The sequence below is a fragment of the Hippopotamus amphibius genome, chromosome 1 (genome assembly GCF_030028045.1).
Source record: "Hippopotamus amphibius kiboko isolate mHipAmp2 chromosome 1, mHipAmp2.hap2, whole genome shotgun sequence".
Classification (NCBI taxonomy): domain Eukaryota; kingdom Metazoa; phylum Chordata; class Mammalia; order Artiodactyla; family Hippopotamidae; genus Hippopotamus; species Hippopotamus amphibius.
The window spans coordinates 19,015,640-19,033,897 of NC_080186.1; the positions used below are offsets into that span (position 1 = coordinate 19,015,640).

The window sequence follows — 18,258 nt, forward strand, 5'->3', positions numbered from 1 at the left end:
ATAATAGTGATAATACTCCCTATGTATTGTTCTAAGACCTTTAATTGTTCTCTTTCTATCACCAGTAATCCAGTGAAGTGAGTACTTTTATTATCCTCATTTAATGGATAAGGAAACTGTAGGCACAGCAGAAGTAAGTTGCCCAAGGTCACACAGCTGAGGCCAGGAATCAAAGCCAGACAGCGGAGCTCCGGAGTTCTGAACTCAGAAGATAAGTACCTGGTAGAAGCCCTAAGACCTTGCTGAAGTGATCCACCCAGGCTGTGGACTCCTCAGGTCTTCCATTTGTGGTCTCATGTTTGAAGAAGTGAACAGTCTCTGTTAGTGGATGCAGAAAGTATTTTATCCATGCTGAAGGCCAGTGAGCAGAGAGCCTCTGGTCCTCAGGAATGGATGGCATGTACTCATGTCCCCCGCTCAGATGCACAGGTGGGTTTGGTACTTGTTCATCAAAGCCAGTGCTCGGTCAGTGAAGTCATGGGAAAGATACCACCATGTGGATGACAGTGTCCCAGACTGGGCCATCAGATCGTCTACGGGCTGGCACATGCTGTTCTCCCCACTCCGATAGAAGCCTGAGGCTGGACATGAAGTTCAAGCTGAACCTGAACTTCACTGATCTTTCCTGCTTTGTGGGCAGGGAGAACAAGGAGGAGGAAGTGAAGATTCAGGTGGACACCCTAAAGAGGGGTGTCATGGATATCCTTGTGCAGGTGCACAGATACACAATACTGACCTTGACAACTGCAGCCTGAGTACTGGGAGCAGCAGTCTGGGCAACTGAAACTGTTTTCCTTGTTCCTGGGGAAATGCACGTGGTTTTCAGGGAAAGAACTCACTTTTGTGGTTTTTCTCACCTCTGATGTTTTAGATCAAAACTGTATGTTTGAGCCCAAGTGCCTGGATGGGTTTGCAAACCTGACGTGTTTTGTGGGCCATTTTGAGTCTTTGGTTAGATAATTGCCCTAAAATCTAACTGCCTATTCAAGGTGCCCATCAACAACAGAGTAGCTCAGTGGGGTGGCCAGAGGACAGTTGAAGAAGAGACAGAATTCTCTGCTTCACCATTTGTCCTGTCTGCCTGCTTTTGTTCCACCTGCTCTTTCCTCCAGGGGGCCTTGTAATTTGCTGCTCTGTCTTCTCTGCTCCTTTCAGTAAATAGCCAAATAACCTTTAGGCTAAAAAGAAAAAAAGACAAAAGCCATTGCTGCTACTGAGGGACTGTCAACAGCTGGGACCTCCTTAGAAGTTCTCATAGTTACGCTTTTGAAGACTTGCCTCTCTGATAGATATTCCCCAGAAAAGCCAAGTGAAAAGTCCTTTTGTTTATTGATGGGCTGCAGGGCTTGAGTATCATTGATTGAGTGTGGTATCTTTGTAAGCTGAAAACAGTATGTGTGAGTGAGTGGGGTGTGTGCGTGTGTGTGTCTGGGTAGAGCCCTGAATGCTGCCTAATCAGTTTAACTGTTAATGTGATTGGGTGGTGGCTGTGGTTGGGGTCTCATTCCCTTCCTGAAGTGGCTGGCTGTGTTTTCTAGGTGTTTTAGGGTGAGCAATTAGCCACTAAGCTGCTGGAAAATGACTTGTGCATTGTGCATATGTCTTCTGTATAAGCACAATCACAGAATCTTTTCCAACTTAGCCATGGGGAAGAAAGGCAAAAGCAGTGACCTTGCCTCTGACATTGGTAAAGTGGTAGCCACTGCACTCTGGAGGGATGGAATTTTCTATCTCAGATTTACAGGAAGACAGAATGTGAAAACCTCTTGCCCTAGGACTCCAAAGATAATTTCACTGCTGAGTGGATTGAAACATCACTCTCTCAACGGTGAAATTGTTCCTCCTCCAACTTAATGTACAGAAATGATGGATGCCTTAGGATTTTTTTGGTCCAAGGCAGAGGGGTGCAGCAAAATCGTTTTCATAGTTTGTTCCTCAGTGAAACTGATAAATGTCACCTTCTTTATTTTGGGCTGGGGATCAGAGAGTAGAGCAGCGTAGTTCTGCAAAGGTCAAGAGATAAGCATTTAGCTGCCATCCTCATCTGTTACTTTCCGAAGCCTATTTTCCTAACAGACCTTTCCCTGTTTTCCCCTTCAGTGATTTTAGTGTGCCTGTGGCCCAGCTACAAAGCACTCTTCTGAGTTCCCAAGAAAGTTGCTGGTTACATGTTGTCCTTAACATATTTTAGGTGCATGTTGTCCTTAACATATTTTAGGTGCAAGGTATTTGTAGTCATTTTTACTACTGACTTACTGCAGGTGATTTCTGTACATGAAGGCAGCTCTGGTCTGTATTTTATGGAAAACTTGTATAACAGAAAAAGCCTTGGTTTTTAGGCCAAATTATTTGTGTTATTCCTATAGATGTACTGCCAGAGGGGAATACTGAGTGACCTCTGAAAAGGTAGAGTGGTCAGTGATGATTTGGATTTTATGGGATCCCCGTGATCTTATCGGGAATAAATGTGCAACTGTCGCCCATTTAACAGGGTGGTGTTACTTTTATATCATTAGAGAATCCAGAAACTGATAAAAGTGAATTATTTCTAAAACAGTTTAAGGAGGAAAAAATAATTTGCTTTCTGAATGATGTTTGTCCTGAGTCATTTGCAGTCTGTGTTTGTAGATGAAGTCCTCACCTCCTGTCTGCATTCTTCTAAATCCCTTTTGTGCTGATGCCAGGATGTTAGGGACAGCTCAGGAATCCATGGGCTGATGTGTGTGGTCAGATGTAAGGGCACAGCTACCGGCTAAGGGCTCTTATCTTTTTCTGCAAATAGGAAACAGCAAAAATTTTGCCCCCACGTTAATTTTTCATGTTTTCTATGCACCTCATGGCTTGAAGTCACACATTTCATGAGCCATATTTATGCCACATCAAGGCAAAAATGCACATGAAAGGGAAAGAAGTAGCAAAACTTAGAAGAAGTCTCATTGCCTCTTGCATGGCTTCATTTTTGAATAATTCTTAATCAGTTCACAGGTATTGGGATTTAGAAGAGAGAGACCCACATAGCCCATCGCCATCATCGGCATGTTACATTCAGTTACAGTCTGTTTCTGGAATGATTTTAAAAATTGTTTTGAAAGGAAATAGGAAGAAGAATGTGCTTATCAAGTAGCTATATATTCGCGCACACGTTTTTAGGAGGTATATTTAAAACAAAAGGATACATAAAGGTCAGAACTAAAGGATGGGAATTGAGTTCTGTGCAATATACAGCTGACCCTTGAACAGCACAGGTTTGAACTGCACGGGTCCACTTATATGCGGATTTGTTTTCCCAATAAATATGTACTATAGTGCTACACAGTTGGCGTGGTTGATTGAATCCAGGGGTGGGGAACCATGGATATGAAGGGCCCCTGTAAAGTTATATGCAGATTTTCGACTGGGCAGGGTTGGTGCCCCTGACCCCCATGTTATTCAAGAGTCAACTATCTAACCAACAGAAAGCTACACCAGCTATGTTAATTTCAGACAAAACAGACTTCAAGGCAAAAGACATTCCTAGAGAGATAGAGAGGACTACTACCTAATGATAAAAGGTTCAGTTCAAAAGGAAGAGAAAACAATTCTAAACGTGTATGTACACCATAGCATAACTTAACCTTAAAAATCTATGAAGCAGGGACTTCCTAGGTGGGGCAGTGGTAAAGAATCTGCCTGCCAGTGCAGGGGACACGGGTTTGAGCCCTGCTCAGGGAAGATTCCACATGCCATGGAGCAACTAAGCCCGTGCGCCACAACTATTGAGCCTGTGCTCTAGAGCCACAACTGTTGAGCCCATGTGCCACAACTATTGAAGCCCACGCACCTAGGGCCCGTGCTCCACAACAAGAGAAGCCACTACAATGAGGAGCCTGCGCACCACAATGAAGAGTAGCCCCTGCTCGCAGCAGCTAGATAGAGAAAGCCCATGTGCAGCAATGAAGACCCAACACAGCCAATAAATAAATTAAATAAATAAATAAATTTATAAAAAAAATCTATGAAGGAAAAATGAGCAAATTACAAGGAAAAATAAAGCTACCTAATAGTGGAAGATCTTAACAGACCTCTTGGTAATCAATTGTTCAAACAGACACACACCCCCCCCCCAAGAAAAAATCAATATATAGAACTTCTAAAGAGCACAAGCTTAATATACTGGACATATTTACAATACTGTACCTGACAGCTACAAAAAGACATTTCAAGCATACATAGAAGATTTTAGAAAATTGAAATATTGAACCAAAAGCAAGTCTCAAAAATACTGAAGGATTGATATCACTATGGATAACAACCTCTGATCATAGTGAAAATAAATTAGACATTAAAAAGATAACAAACAAAAACTCCCATCTATTTGGAATTTAGGAATCTAAACAATTTATGAGACAAGAAGGAAATCATAAAGGAAATTAGACTAAATATTTAGAATCAAATGATAATGAAAATAATACATATTAAAACTTGTGGGAATAGCTAAAAATAATATTTAGAAATGTATATTCTTTAAATGCTTATATTAAAAAGGAGAAAGTTGAAAAAACATATAGACTAAGCATCCATCTTAAGGCAATAGAAAAAGAAAAAACTCGGGACTCCCCTGGTGGCTCAGTGGTTGAGAATCCGCCTGCCAGTGCAGGGGAGAGGGGTTCAATCCCTGCTCTGGGAAGATCCCACATGCTGCGGAACAATTAAGCCTGTGAGCCACAACTATTGAGCCCCTGTGCCACAACTATTGAGCCCATGTGCCACAACTATTGAAGCGCACACGCTAGAGCCCGTGCTCCACAAGAGAAGCCACTACAATGAAGAGTCCACACACCACAATGAAGAGTAGCCCCCACTTGCAGCAACTAGAGAAAGCCCATGTGCAGCAATAAAGACTCAACAATCCAATAAATAAATTAAATAAATAAATTTATAAAAAAAAAGAAAAACAGTTTATTAGTTTCTGAAAAGTTGATCATGTACCTATCATATGATTCAGTCATTCCACTCTTAAGTATTTACCCAAAAGAAATAAAATCATATATCTACCCAAAACCTGTACATGAATGTTCATAGCAGCTTTATTTGTAATAGTTCAAAACTAGCAACAACCTAAATGCCCATCAGCAGGTACATGGATAAACATCCTTACAGTGGAATTCTACTTGATAATAAAAAAGACCACAAAAGAGAACCCAGTAATATGAATCTCACAATGATTATGCTCAGGGAAAAAAACTCAGACACCCCAGCACCTCCAAAAGTACATTTATATGAAATGCTAAAAAATACAATCCAGTCTAGAGTGATAGAAAAAAAAATGGTGATTACTGGGGCGGGGGGAGGGGTGCATCTCATATGCATCTGTTTTATGTGGAGGAAGGACTTAAAACCATACAACTTTGAAGACAGTCTGGGAGAACATCATTGTGATCTCAGAGTGTAGAAGGATTTCCCAAAACACAACACAAAAGGAAAAAATGGATGAACATTTAATAATGTTCAAATTTAAGACTTGTATTTCTCCAAAAAAATGGGAAAAAATATGTATGGCACCTATGATTGACAAAGAATTAGTATCTCTACAGTAGGTCCCCTACACAGAAACGAGTTCCATTCCGAGAGTGTGTTTGTAAGTCTAGTTTGTTCATAAGTCCAACAAAGTTAGCCTAGGTACCCAACTGACACAATTGGCTGTATAGTACTGTACTGTACTAGGTTTATAATACTTTTCACGTGAATAATACATAAAAAAACAAACACAAAAAGTAAAGAAGTCATTTTTAATCTTACAATATAGTACCTTGAAAAGTACAGTACAGTCTGCTTGCTTCCGGACATCCTGGGCTCGAAATAAAGATACTGTACTACTGTACTCTATACCGTACTGTACACTAAAGTACACAAAAGCACAACCACTTGTAGAGGATGCACACACGTGAAAATGTATGCCAGACACGTGAACTAACTTACATGATTGGACATTCAAATGCCTGTTTGAATCTTTGAAAGTTCCCAATTTGAAGGTTCATATGTAGTGCCGAGACCAGCTCGGCGACTCGAGGTGAGTGACGGGTGCCGCAAGCTTGAAGAAAACACAGACATAGACTGAAGAGAAAGATGGGACCTGGGGACTCAAGACCTCTAGGATCAAGAGCCTTGCTGATTCATCCCGTTGCTTTTATGTGTTTCCTGGCTAACACTTCTCAGGTTAATCCCATAAACAATCAAAGGCCTCACATGACTGGGGTAATGATCTTTGTTTGCCTTCTGGGCCCGATTTGAGCAGGTGTGGATCTGAGCTGGGCGTGGAGAGCAAAACAGCCCTGGGGGCAGGAGACCTCTCTCAGATGGATTAGGGGTCTGTGCCCCACCCCTGTTGGCCCCTCTGCGACTGTGCCTGTCTTAGGTTGTTCCACCCTTGAGGAATCTTAACCGTCTCTGGCTAACCAGTCATCCTCCAGGGCCAAACAGGATGATATAAGGAAGGGTCTGTGCCCTACTCCTGTTGGCTCCTCTGCGGCTGTGCCTGTCTTAGGTTGTTCCTCCCCTGAGGAATCTTACCCGTCTTTGGCTAACCATCCATCCTCCAGGGCCAAACAGGGTGATATGAGGTGTGCAAGTGAGAAAGGGGCTGCACCCCCAGAGAGGGTGAATCCTCTGCCTATGCCCCCATAGTCTCCACGCCCCGCACCCTCAGCTCCTCCACTGCTCAAGCAGGACATTCTGAATCTCATCGCTCAGCCCACATACTTTAACATTTTCAAGGTTTCAGAAAGACTCCTGAATGTCTTCCCACAATGTAGGGGATTTACTGTATAGAACTCCCATGACTCCGTAAAAAGAGACAGCCCTAAAGAAAAATGGACAAAAGATACGAACAGGTGTATCACATTAAGAGGAGCCCCAAATGGCCAATAAACATGAAAAGAGGCTCAACTTCTTTATTATTCAGAGAAATGTGAATTACAACAAAAATTAGAGCCCCTTTCATATTCCCTACTTCACACTGATAAAAATTTAAAGGATCAAATGTTGCAATAGATATGAAGCAACCAAACACATGTTGACTATTAGAGAGCAAATTGGTACAAACACTTGGAAAATATTTGGCATCATCTACTAAAGTTAAAGATATGCCAGTGCTAAGGCCCAAGGATTCCACTTGTAATATGTACACCAGAGAAGCTCATGCATATGGGTACCAAGAATGTCCATAGCAGCACTATAGTAGCAAAAACTTGGAAGCAGTGCAGATGCCAGCAGCACTGGAGGAACTGTGGTATAGCTCTACAGTGGAATACTATACGGTGGTGAAGTGGGTGCCTCATGGTTAGCTACACATAGCAACAAGGAAGAATCTTAGGAACAAAAAGCAAGTTACAGAAGAATAAAAGCAACATGATTCAGTCTTTAGGGGAACATATAAATGTTGTAAAACTATAAAGAAAAACAAGGGAAAGATCAGTACGAAATTCCAGAAAATGGTTACTTTGAAGCAGGAAAGGAATAGCATGGAGGTAAAAACTGGCACACTGAGGGCTTCAAAATGTTAGTAATGTTCTTGTTCTATAATTGGGGATGTTTTTATCATTTTTATACCTTACATCTATTTTATAATACTTTACATTTGATTTTATGAGTCTACACAATATTTAATAAAGTTGTTTTTATAATAAGTGCAAACTGCAGAATTTAGCGTATGACTTCACAGTATACCTGTTCTTGTATACCTGCAAGAGAAGAATGATTTTGGGGGAAAAAAGGCAAATCATAATGAGTTCTATTCCATTACTTATGTTTAATGATTTAAATTTCCTCTTGGTAAAGGTTTTTCATTTCTCCCCCTGCCCCCATTCTCTCTGCCTGGCTGTCCCTCAATTTGTAGGAGAGATTTGAAGCGCTTTTCACCACCTATGATGACCAAGTTACGTTTCAGCAGTTTAAAAGCTTTAGAAGAGTCCGAATAAATTTCAGCAAACCTGAAGCAGCAGCGCGGGCTCGAATAGAGCTCCACGAGACAGACTTCAATGGCAAGAAGCTGAAGCTATATTTCGCACAGGTACTTCATGGTGCAGAGGACAGTGTTCTCCAAACTTGTTTTCCTCCACCTAGAAATACTGTCAGTTCTCCATTTGCTCTGTTATTATGTCAGAGGTCTTTGAAATAAACAATCCTGATCAGCAAATCATGTACAAATATTTTTCCTTTATTTTACTAGATGTATAAGTGTATTTATTTACTAAGCATATTTGCCCTCCTAACTTTGTTTTGCTTAGACTAGTAGTTAAAGGAATTCATTTTTCTGGCAGGTTTTCTCAACTGGGGTGGAGAGGGTTAAGCCCTAACACCTTACGGTCGGTGAGTTAACGTTTCTCCTGGGCATCTAGAGTGGCACTGGTGATGGGACATCCATGGGAGGAGTGAGAAAGTGGTCTCTGGAATCACTTCTGTGCGCTGTGATTCGCATGAGCCACCCTGCTGAAAATGGCTCCCAGACAAAGGCGTGAGCAGGGAGGAGCCAAAGCACATATGGAAAGGCTATCCTAGACTTTGGAATTACACAGGATCCTTGCATATTACCAAGAACTGGCTATACTTATTATTCTAATCCTACGTTGCTAGGACTCTGAGAAACCAGTTTCTTCTAGGAAGAATTAGTGTTGTGTACTGTTTTATTGTCAACAAAGCATTTTCCCCTTGGTCTTAGCTTTCAAAATAAAAAAAAAAATTAGGAAGGAGTTTGTTATCTCATACGCCAAATGAAACTTATGTTTGGACTTTTCTTGGTGGAACTGATAGAGGTGGAATAACCTAGTCTCTTCTAAAACTGGGATTCAGTGCTTAGTACCATTCATTGTTCATTCACCTATTCATTGATTTATTTTTCTATCCAGTTAATATTTATTGAGCACCTAATGCTCTGTGCTGTGCAGTAAGTGTTCAGTGGTGAACCAGATAGACCCAGATCCAGCTGCCGGGAGATGTAGATTGTTAAAGAGAAATTTTTAATTTTCTCCCAAGAGATGTTACAGTTAATGTAAATATGAAAGTGAAAAAAATAGCCCAGTCATAAATCTCCCTCTCTGCAGGTACAGATGTCCAGCGAAACACGGGACAAATCATATTTACTGCCACCCCAGCCGGTCAAACAGTTCCTCATCTCGCCTCCTGCGTCGCCTCCGGTGGGGTGGAAGCAGGGGGAAGACGCGATGCCTGTTATAAATTATGATTTACTCTGTGCCGTTTCCAAATTGGGACCAGGTAACAGACTTCTATCTCTCCTATTTTTCCCCCCAGATTTTTATATTAAAGACCATATTCAGCAGCTCCTATTCTAGCCAACTAGTGACAACATGATCAGCATGGAGGATAATTCACACAAACCTGGGTTCAAAGCATTTGCCAACTTTGTGATCTTGAGCAAGTTACTTAGCTTCAATTTTCTGAGCCTCTGTTTTCTCATCTAAAATAGGGATCATAAATAATAGTAATAATTTTAAAAAATAACAAAATAGGGATCATAATAGCTACCTTTCAACATGGTTATAATGATTAAATGATATATACGAGGGTGAGTCAAAATTATCTGCACTCTAGGTGTAGAATTTATTTTAATTAACTTTTAGAAAAGACAAATACATCATTTTTCAACATAATCTCCTTGCTTTTCAATATACTTTGTCCATCTGTCAATAGGCTTTTGTATTCCCTCATTACAAAATGTCTCATGCTGAGCTGCGAGCCACGAATGCACTGCTGTCTTCACTTCATCAGAAGTGAATCTTTGTCCTCGTAGGGCTGCTTTCAGGGGACCAGACAGGCGGAGCAAGATCAGGACTATAGGGAGGATGCTTTAACACCTCAAAACAAAGTTTTCGCAGAGCTACGAGAGTGTGGACAGAAGTGTGTGGACATGCATTGTCATGCAAAATCACAATGCCTTTGGATAGCAGTCCTCTGCGTTTAATCCGAAGTTTAGGCTTCAGCTCTTCAATAAGCATCTCTATCCATTCATACACACTTCTACGTGACAAAACAGTTTCTCCATACTGCGCACAAAGTCTTCGATAAATAACGGCACCAGGTACACCCTCAGACCACAAAAAAAGAATCACTGCACGCTGCTTTTCTTTTGTGCAGATCACAAGTGGGGCATCTGTTTTTACTCTCACCGCAGTTACAAATGAAGTGAAGTAACACATTCACACCTACACAGCAGTGACTGGGGAGACAGTAGCCTTGAATAGAAAGCGCTGATAAGACAGCATGGCCAACAGAAGTTTTAATATAACCGGAGTGCGGATAATTTTTGATTCACTCTCGTATATAATATTCAATAAATCTAACTGGAGTTTTTACTGCTATAAATTCTAGTGTATAACAGGTCAGTAGCGAGTATTATTTGCCATCAAAATAGCAGGCAGACAACTTTTGCACTGACTAGTATATCAGGGAATTGGTGGTGATACCGTATCATCCCTTCCAAATTCTCTTGTATTTATTTTTCATTTCTTCTTTTCCTTCTCCTTTATTTCTCTCTCATCCCTTTAAAACAATATAAGAAATTGGTGCCATTGTTGATTCATACTAGTTGTCCACCTAAAATAACTGCATGTCTTTTATAGGGGATATGAAAAGCATTTTGAGGGGAAGTGGCTCATTGTTTTTAGACATCAGAGCTGCATCTTGAATCTCTGAGGTCCTATAATAATGAGATTGCCGATGCTGTCCAGAACCTTACAGGTGTCTCCCAAGGGGAAACCGGAAACCATTATGAAGTTAAGCAGATGCACTTGTGTTGTTCATAGAACAGAGATTAGCACTTATATTTTAACTCCCAAGACCTCAGTACTTCTTACTAGCTAATTTCTTGAAATTAGCGATATTCAAGAAAAAAAATGCGAAAACTTTTTAAGACCCTTAAAGCATCAATTCTCTAGTGCCAAAACGAGATAAAGTTCTCTGACAAAGGATTTAAAGATTGAAAAGCCAGTAAGGAGCAATGAAAATCTGAGTAGAGCCAGAAGTTTCAAGGGACAGAACCCTTCCTTTGCTGTTTACCTCCACAGGAGAGAAATATGAACTTCATGCGGGAACCGAGTCCACACCCAGCGTGGTGGTTCACGTCTGTGAAAGTGAAACTGAAGAGGAAGAAGAAACAAAAAACCCCAAACAGAAAATCACCCAGACAAGGCGCCCCGAACCTCCGACTGCAGCACTGAGTGAGCCCCAGGACTTCGACTGCTCACTGTGAGGCTTTTGTGGTGGGGCGAGGCTGCTTCCACCTGGGCTGGGGTGGCGGGGACGTGCCCGCCCATGACCGTGACCGCTGCTCAGCCAAGGCAAGGCCAGGAGGAAACAGAGCACTGGGAACAGGGGAGTACAGAGTAGCAGCCAGGTTTACCTGTTCAAAAATTGAACTGATATTCTGAACAGCATGTTAAATTAAAGGATTAGCCCCCAACATGTGGCAACTCTTGACCATTTTTAAACAGTAGCAAATTAGGAGAACGGCTCCCTCCAGCAACAGTGATTTCCTTGATTGTGTGTAGCGTGGGGACCCCAAACAGAGAGTATAGTCGCCAAGTGCGGTGCCATTTTCAAGAACTAAAAAATAGTCTTACAATTTTAACAATCTAGTGCAGGTATTTTTGTAATGGTCGCTTGGCTTCCAGCTAATCTGTTGGTCAAGGTTAATCACTATTCAATATACATGAAATATTTTGCACAGAAAGAAACCTGACATAGAGAATAATTTGTAGAAAATCATTTTTTCTCAAGTGCTTTTTTTTCTTTAGCTTTGGGGAAGAAATGCCCAATTCCCTTTGACTGTCAGAATCAAAGGGCCCAAATCTGTGCGCACATTGTTCTCGTCCCAAGAGTGGTACACAGACCCCAGTTCCTGATGTGCTGTCCCTCCTGGACACAGAGCTGCTGCTTTGGAAGCGGGACATATCACCCGTGAGCTTGATGACTGTGACCTCAGGTGGCCACCGCGCTCTGCCATTTGTGACCATGCCCTGGCCTGTAGCTCAGGCTACAACCACTGTTGTAGCCACCAGTTGAGTTTTTGTTATACATTTTTGTGTGTCATCATTCATAGACTTTGATTTAGAAAAGTTCATGATAAGATTTTCTGAAAACCATTTTTAAATTGTCCATTTAAACATTTTTCAGTTTGCTTTGAAAGAAAAGTCACACATGTTCTTTTTCTACGAGTTAGGGAAAGATGCGGGCACATGGAGATTGTTTCATTAGTCAGTCTTTCTTTAGGGTGAAATTATTTTACCCAGGCTTCCCAGTTGGCATTTTTCCCTAAAACAGAATTGTTTCCTACTTGTGTTTCAGAGTGTATCATTGAACCTGCTACAGTAGAAGCAGACATCTTCTTAACTCTTTGCAGTCTATTTGGACTTTGAGGTCCCTTTAGTAGAAAAGCATCGAAACTAAGAATGCTTTACTTCGGGTCTGGTGGCTCTGCTGATTCTCTGCTCACTCTGGGGTTTTCTTTGTGTGGTACGTGTCTTGGGCTCCCTGGTGTGTCTGTGCAGGCACGTGTGAGTTTGGACTAATAAACCAGTGTGGCTGCCACTACAAAGAAAGAAACATGCAGAAATTCAGGCCATGCTGTCTGTACATTTTTAGTAATGTGTTTCTGTGGTCAAGGTGTTCTTATTATGGTAGAATTTATTTCTAAGGACTTAAACTTTATTGCAAAAAAAAAGTTTTCTATATTTTCCTTGCCCTCAAAGACTCTGAGATGATCAACTCTTCTATTTGTACATATCCACCACTGCAAAGCCTCAATGTGAATTCAGTCAAAATCCGTGATTCCTGTAAGCGGTCTATTAAATTCATTATTTGGCAGTTGAACTGGCAGCCACTTAATAAATATACTTTGCAGTTCTAAATTCAGCATTTTACCAATTTTTAATCTTACCTGGGTGCCCTAACTTACCATTGCAGAACAGACCCTGAAAGTCAGGAAATGTATGCATTTTCAATGTTCGGGAATTTTTGTGTTTTTTTTGTTTTGGTTTGGTTTTTTTGGGCTGTGCCGTGTTGCACACGGGATCTTAGTTCCCTGATCAGGGATTGAACCTGTGCTCCCTGCAGTAGAAGTACAGAGTCCTAGCCACTGGACTGCCAGGGAATTCCCAACGTTTGGGGATTTTTAAATTTCCTTTTAGATGATATTTATTCACTGTAATTTTCTAAGTGATCAAAAGTCATGATGTTTTATTATTTGGCTCGGCTTTTATGCTCTACCTTCCAAGGAAAGAATATGCTATCTCTAGTTTAAAACTTTCTTTTAAAGTCAAGCAATGCAAATTACCTGCATTTTCCTTTTTCTCTTTTCTTTTTTTTTCAGTGTTGAACAAATTGAAGAAAAACCAAAATTAAATATATATTAAGTAATATATATTTTAATATATAATTATTTAATATATATTAAACTTTTCTGAATGGAAAACATTAATATTTTCATCCTTTCCAGTACAATATTTCCATAATATCAACTCTAAAAGAAAAACTACTAAATATCCATCAACTTTTTAATATTGTGAAATCAAACAGGATCTCCCCAGATATTATGATCTGTCTTTTTTTGGCTATTTTGTATCCAATTCATGTATCCATCTTATGAAAGATGAGTCTCGACCATCTTTTTTTAAGTACCTTTTAATAAATTTATCTACACTTTTTCTTCAAGTCGAGTCATTGCTTAGATTTAACTGATAGTGTAGTAGCCATGTTTTCTTTAGAAATCATAACCTCTTCTTGCGAATCAATTTATTTAGACAATTGTGAGGAAAGAAGATGATGCTTTGGGGTTAGGAAAAACATCAGTGAAGGATAAGAAAATCATAAGACAATAAAAATAGTTGACAGAACCTGCAGTGCGTGGGCTCTTGTGGTCTAGGTTCTTTCAGTTTACCCACCCAATGAAACTGGAAGTTAATCTGTTTAACAGTGTACTCCTGTGAGCATTTTCTAGGTTAGGTGCTAAGAGGCAGAAATGGTAAGAACAGTTCCCTTGCCTTGGAGAGCTGAAAATTAGGTGAAAGGAAACTAGTCTTTACATTCTGCTTCTCCAGAATGTTATACACTAAAACCTATCAGTAATTTGCAGCCAAATAAAAGCTATTGGGAACTTTTAAGTTCAACATAAAGGGTTTTTTTAAATTGAAGTATAGTTGATTTACAATGTTGTGTTAATTTTCTCTGTACAGCAAAGCGATTCAGTTATACATACATATTCTTTTTTATATTCTTTTCCATTATAGTTTATCACAGGATATTGAGTATAGTTTCCTGTGCTATATAGTAGGACCTTGTTGTTTATAACATAAAAGTTTAAATAAACATTGTGGTTTATGCGATGTTCAGATCGAAGATTCGCCAGGAGATAGAGTCAGGCTCAGCACTTTCATTCTAGAATATGGTTGCTTTTGTTTCCCATTCACATTAATTCCATCTTTTAAAAATGTTGTGATATAAAGTGATGAAAAGATTTGATTTCTCAGAATCTCAGTTACAGAGCTGAAGGCGACTTTGGAAATCATATAGTCTAATCCTCATGTTACTCAGACTAGAAAACAGGAGATGTGACTTGCTGCAAAGCCCACAGAAGGCAGCCCAGGTTCTAGAACTGGCAGTCTGAACTCCCAGGCCAACGTTTTCTCTACTTTTTTTTGCATTAGCCTCTTAAAGACACTCAGAGGCAGTGACTCCCATTCATAAGAAAAGAAACAAAAAAAAGGGGGGGGGGGAATTCCTTTCCCCCTGATGGGGTACAATGAATAAGAAAAATCTTATCTGATGAAGTCAGTGACTTAGTAATTTTAATGAATGAATTTGATGTTCCATGTTATGTGTTTTTGTTGTCATTGTACCATTGTGTTTGGAGTCTACTTAAATAATGTTATCTTGGTGTAGCCAGGAATTGTATTGACATTTGATGTGGGCTTTCCTAGATTTTCATACTAATGAGATTAAAATATAAATAGGCATACTTGAGATGTGACATTAATGGAGCAGAACGAGATCTAACATGATTTGGAGAGAGTTTGCAGTGGAATAGCACGCTCACTCAGTGCTCGTAAGATGGGGTTCCGTTAAAGATCGGAGGCTGACCTGTGCTTCGCGTTTTCATATAGACTCTTTTACAGACCATGGCTTCATTTTTAAAATGGAAAATCTCAAACATTATTAAGCATTGGAAGATGTACAAAATTCTTTGGTGCATCAGGTTCACTGTCTGCTGTATCTCTCTCTTTTTCCAGAGCTGTGTAGTTCATACCTGTCCTACAGGTGAGCCTGGTCAGTCTTTCCCTTCTTGGTACATTTGCATTTATGTCTTCCGGTAGGAAAGGAAACAAATTACCTGCAATAAGTGTGACAATATAAAGAAACTAAAGACTTGGAGAAGTAGTTGCCTCCTAGCTGAGGAGGTAAGTTCATGTTATAGAACCTTACCTTTTAAAAGGTTAAATAAATTTAAGGAATAAGATTTATGATCCTTGTCCAACGATTTGATAAATACTTGTTTTTTAAACTTCCATTGGAGTGGGATCAGCCAGAACATCTTCATTGGAATGCCATTGTTTTTTTTTTTAATCATGAATTCAGGGGAAAGTGAAATAATTTGTAGAGTGTTGTTATTGTTAACAAATATACAAGCAACAAAGCAACTGAAATTTGCAACAACTCCTAGGTTCATTGACCAAAAAAATTATGAAAATGGTCAAGTTCAAGATAGAAGTTTCCAGCCAGAGTTAAGAAGAACTAACCTTGGGCTGAGTCAAAGTGTCTGCCATTTAAACAAAAGTTTAAAGACCTTTTACTAAATCAGCCATGTGGTCCATCTTGTAAACCTACATTTCCTTTTGAAACAAAACCACGTTCTGCCAGGCCCTCGGAACTCCCGCGTAGCTTTGATGAACGTCCATTCTGTCATAAAGGAAGATTTATATCTATGCAGCTAATATGTGTTTTTCTGTATTGTTTTCTATTTCGTCCCCAATCTTCCTAACTCAAATGGGGCACTGAGGAGAGATAAAGGTGGCTAATCTTGTTATTGTGCCATATTCTTCCCACTGCTTCTCAGCCCAAGTGGGGGCCCCCATGATTTCATTCCTGCTGTATTGTGCAGATCCTCCAATTTTAAGAAAAGTTTCTCCAGTTCTGTGTTAACTGAACCCAAGAGTTGAATTTATTATTTTATTTGTACATGTCTGTGATCTTGTGTTACATTTGGGGGCACATTACCTTTCTGGTACTATCAAATGTAGTGAATATTATTGTACTTCAAAAAGCTGGTCAGTAATTCACATGTGTGTATTCCACATTTTAGTGTGCTTTGAAGTGGCAATGCATAGTTTGTAGTACTTTGTTATTTGTCAACTTTGGCTCTTCTGTATTTTGAGGACATTTAAACATTCCTTGTCCTATAAAGGTGACAAAAGCAGAATGGAATTTGGGGAAGGAAACCTTTGTGATTAATTGTAACAGTTTTGTTTTTAAAGCTAATAAAGTTAGTTTTTTTTCTTAATCCTGTGAATTGAGTTTTCTTTGTAGTATTTTCAATAATTATCACTTACATTTAGGTAATAACACAAAAAAAGGGCAGAAAAATGAAATATCAATACTATGTTTGATTCTTTAACAAGATTCCAGCTGGATGTTAGTGCTGTGTTTGTGCCTGAGTTAAAGGTGGTGACTCGCCGCCGACTCTGTAAATAACCACTCTGCTTCGCGTTCTTCACCAAAAAAAGCTTTTACCCTGGTAAATGTTGAAGCTAGAAATGACTGCAGAAGTTATCTAGTGCAGTGATTTCCATATATATATGTATATATATATATATATATACACACACACAAAACAAGTTTTTAAGCCGTTGAACTCTGTTCTTTGTTCAAATAAAATCTTATGTAAATTTACCCCAGTGTAAAACTGATTACCAAAAAGAAAAAAAAAAAGGTAAACAGAGCTGCCGGTTTTGAAGGGAGGCAGGGGGTGGGGAGGGTGGGAACCCAAGGTCCGCTCCAGCCTCTGTGAGCGCTCACGAAACAGTTCAGAACACACCACAGAGATCTATTTCAATAGCCTCTGCTCCCCCCTCCCCCACGCCCCCCACTTACACCTTTACCAGCAAACAGCCCGAGAGGCATTGCCAAGTTCACACATCTGGATGGTAGCTTACTTGGGCCTTAAAAAATCTGTTTCTTTCCTCTGTCCCAGGTTCTTTCTACTACATTCTCCTACTCTGTTAAACCGAAATCCTTAATTTTTCAGGAGAAAACATATTAGGATTCAAAAGTTCTTAAAATTATTAGTGTTTTTCTTTATTTTAATAGAACTAAATCAGGGTCACTGGAGACATTTTCATTGTCACACTCTTCAAGTTGTGTTCTGGGAGGTGGCCTCCAGGTGGGGCTGAGCTTCCAGGTGACCAGGGCCTGGCACTCTTCACGCTAATCTGTTGCACATAATGGTCTTAAAATAAGATTCCACTGCAGCTAAAAACTCCTTGGCTGAAACAGCAAGTTGGAAAACCACTGAAAATAACATAAAGATAAAACACTCTTAATGCAGAATAGAAAATATAAGAATAAAGATTTAGGTAATTTACCTCATAAAAATAGACTGACAAATAAGAGGGAAAAAAAGATGAAAAAAAGAAAAAATAATTGACTGACTTAAAAGTAAAATTCAACAATGTGCGGGGCCCTCCCTGGTGGCACAGTGGTTAAGAATCTGCCTGCCAATGCAGGGGACACGGGTTTGAGCCCTGGTCCAGGAAGATCCCACATGCCGAGGAACAACTAAGCCCATGGAGCAACTAAGCCCGTGCACCACAACTACTGAGCCCACATGCTGCAGCTATTGAAGCCCACATGCCTAGAGCCCGTGCTCTGTCTGCAACAAGAGAAGCCATTGCAATGAGAAGCCCATGCACTGCAATGAAGAGTAGCCACCACTCTCCGCAGCTAGAGAAAGCCTGCACGCAGCAATGAAGACCTAATGCAGCCAAAAAAATAAAAACAAATAAATAATAAAATAAATCTTAAAAAAATTAAAAAACAAAAAGCACTGTATGTATCAGAGTCCTCTTATCACCAAGCAACATGTTAGAACAGATATGGAGAGTGAGGAGTAATCCACTCTGCCTGCACTGAGTGCATCAAAATATGGTTCTAATCTAGATGGAGGAAACAAGACTTAAATTCTTAAGCTCATAGGAAAGATCTCAAATCTTGCCAAAC

General features: G+C 39.9%; 1 protein-coding gene across 7 annotated transcripts in view; it reads left to right on the forward strand.

Annotated features, from left to right (window-relative positions):
- RCAN3 (RCAN family member 3) overlaps positions 1 to 18,258 on the forward strand; it is a 90,059-nt gene that overhangs the window by 19,641 nt on the left and 52,160 nt on the right. For 3 of the 7 annotated variants that reach the window (XM_057700311.1, XM_057700301.1, XM_057700290.1), the window contains 4 exons: positions 7,874 to 8,047; positions 9,078 to 9,249; positions 11,058 to 11,238; positions 12,337 to 16,553. In XM_057700311.1, coding sequence (XP_057556294.1) covers positions 7,874 to 8,047; positions 9,078 to 9,249; positions 11,058 to 11,238; positions 12,337 to 12,349 — 540 coding nt within the window. In that variant the 3' untranslated portion in view covers positions 12,350 to 16,553. Of the gene's footprint in view, positions 1 to 7,873; positions 8,048 to 9,077; positions 9,250 to 11,057; positions 16,555 to 18,258 lie in introns of those variants that run through there. The other 4 variants (XM_057700320.1, XM_057700329.1, XM_057700342.1 and 1 more) reach the window with 4 other exon arrangements.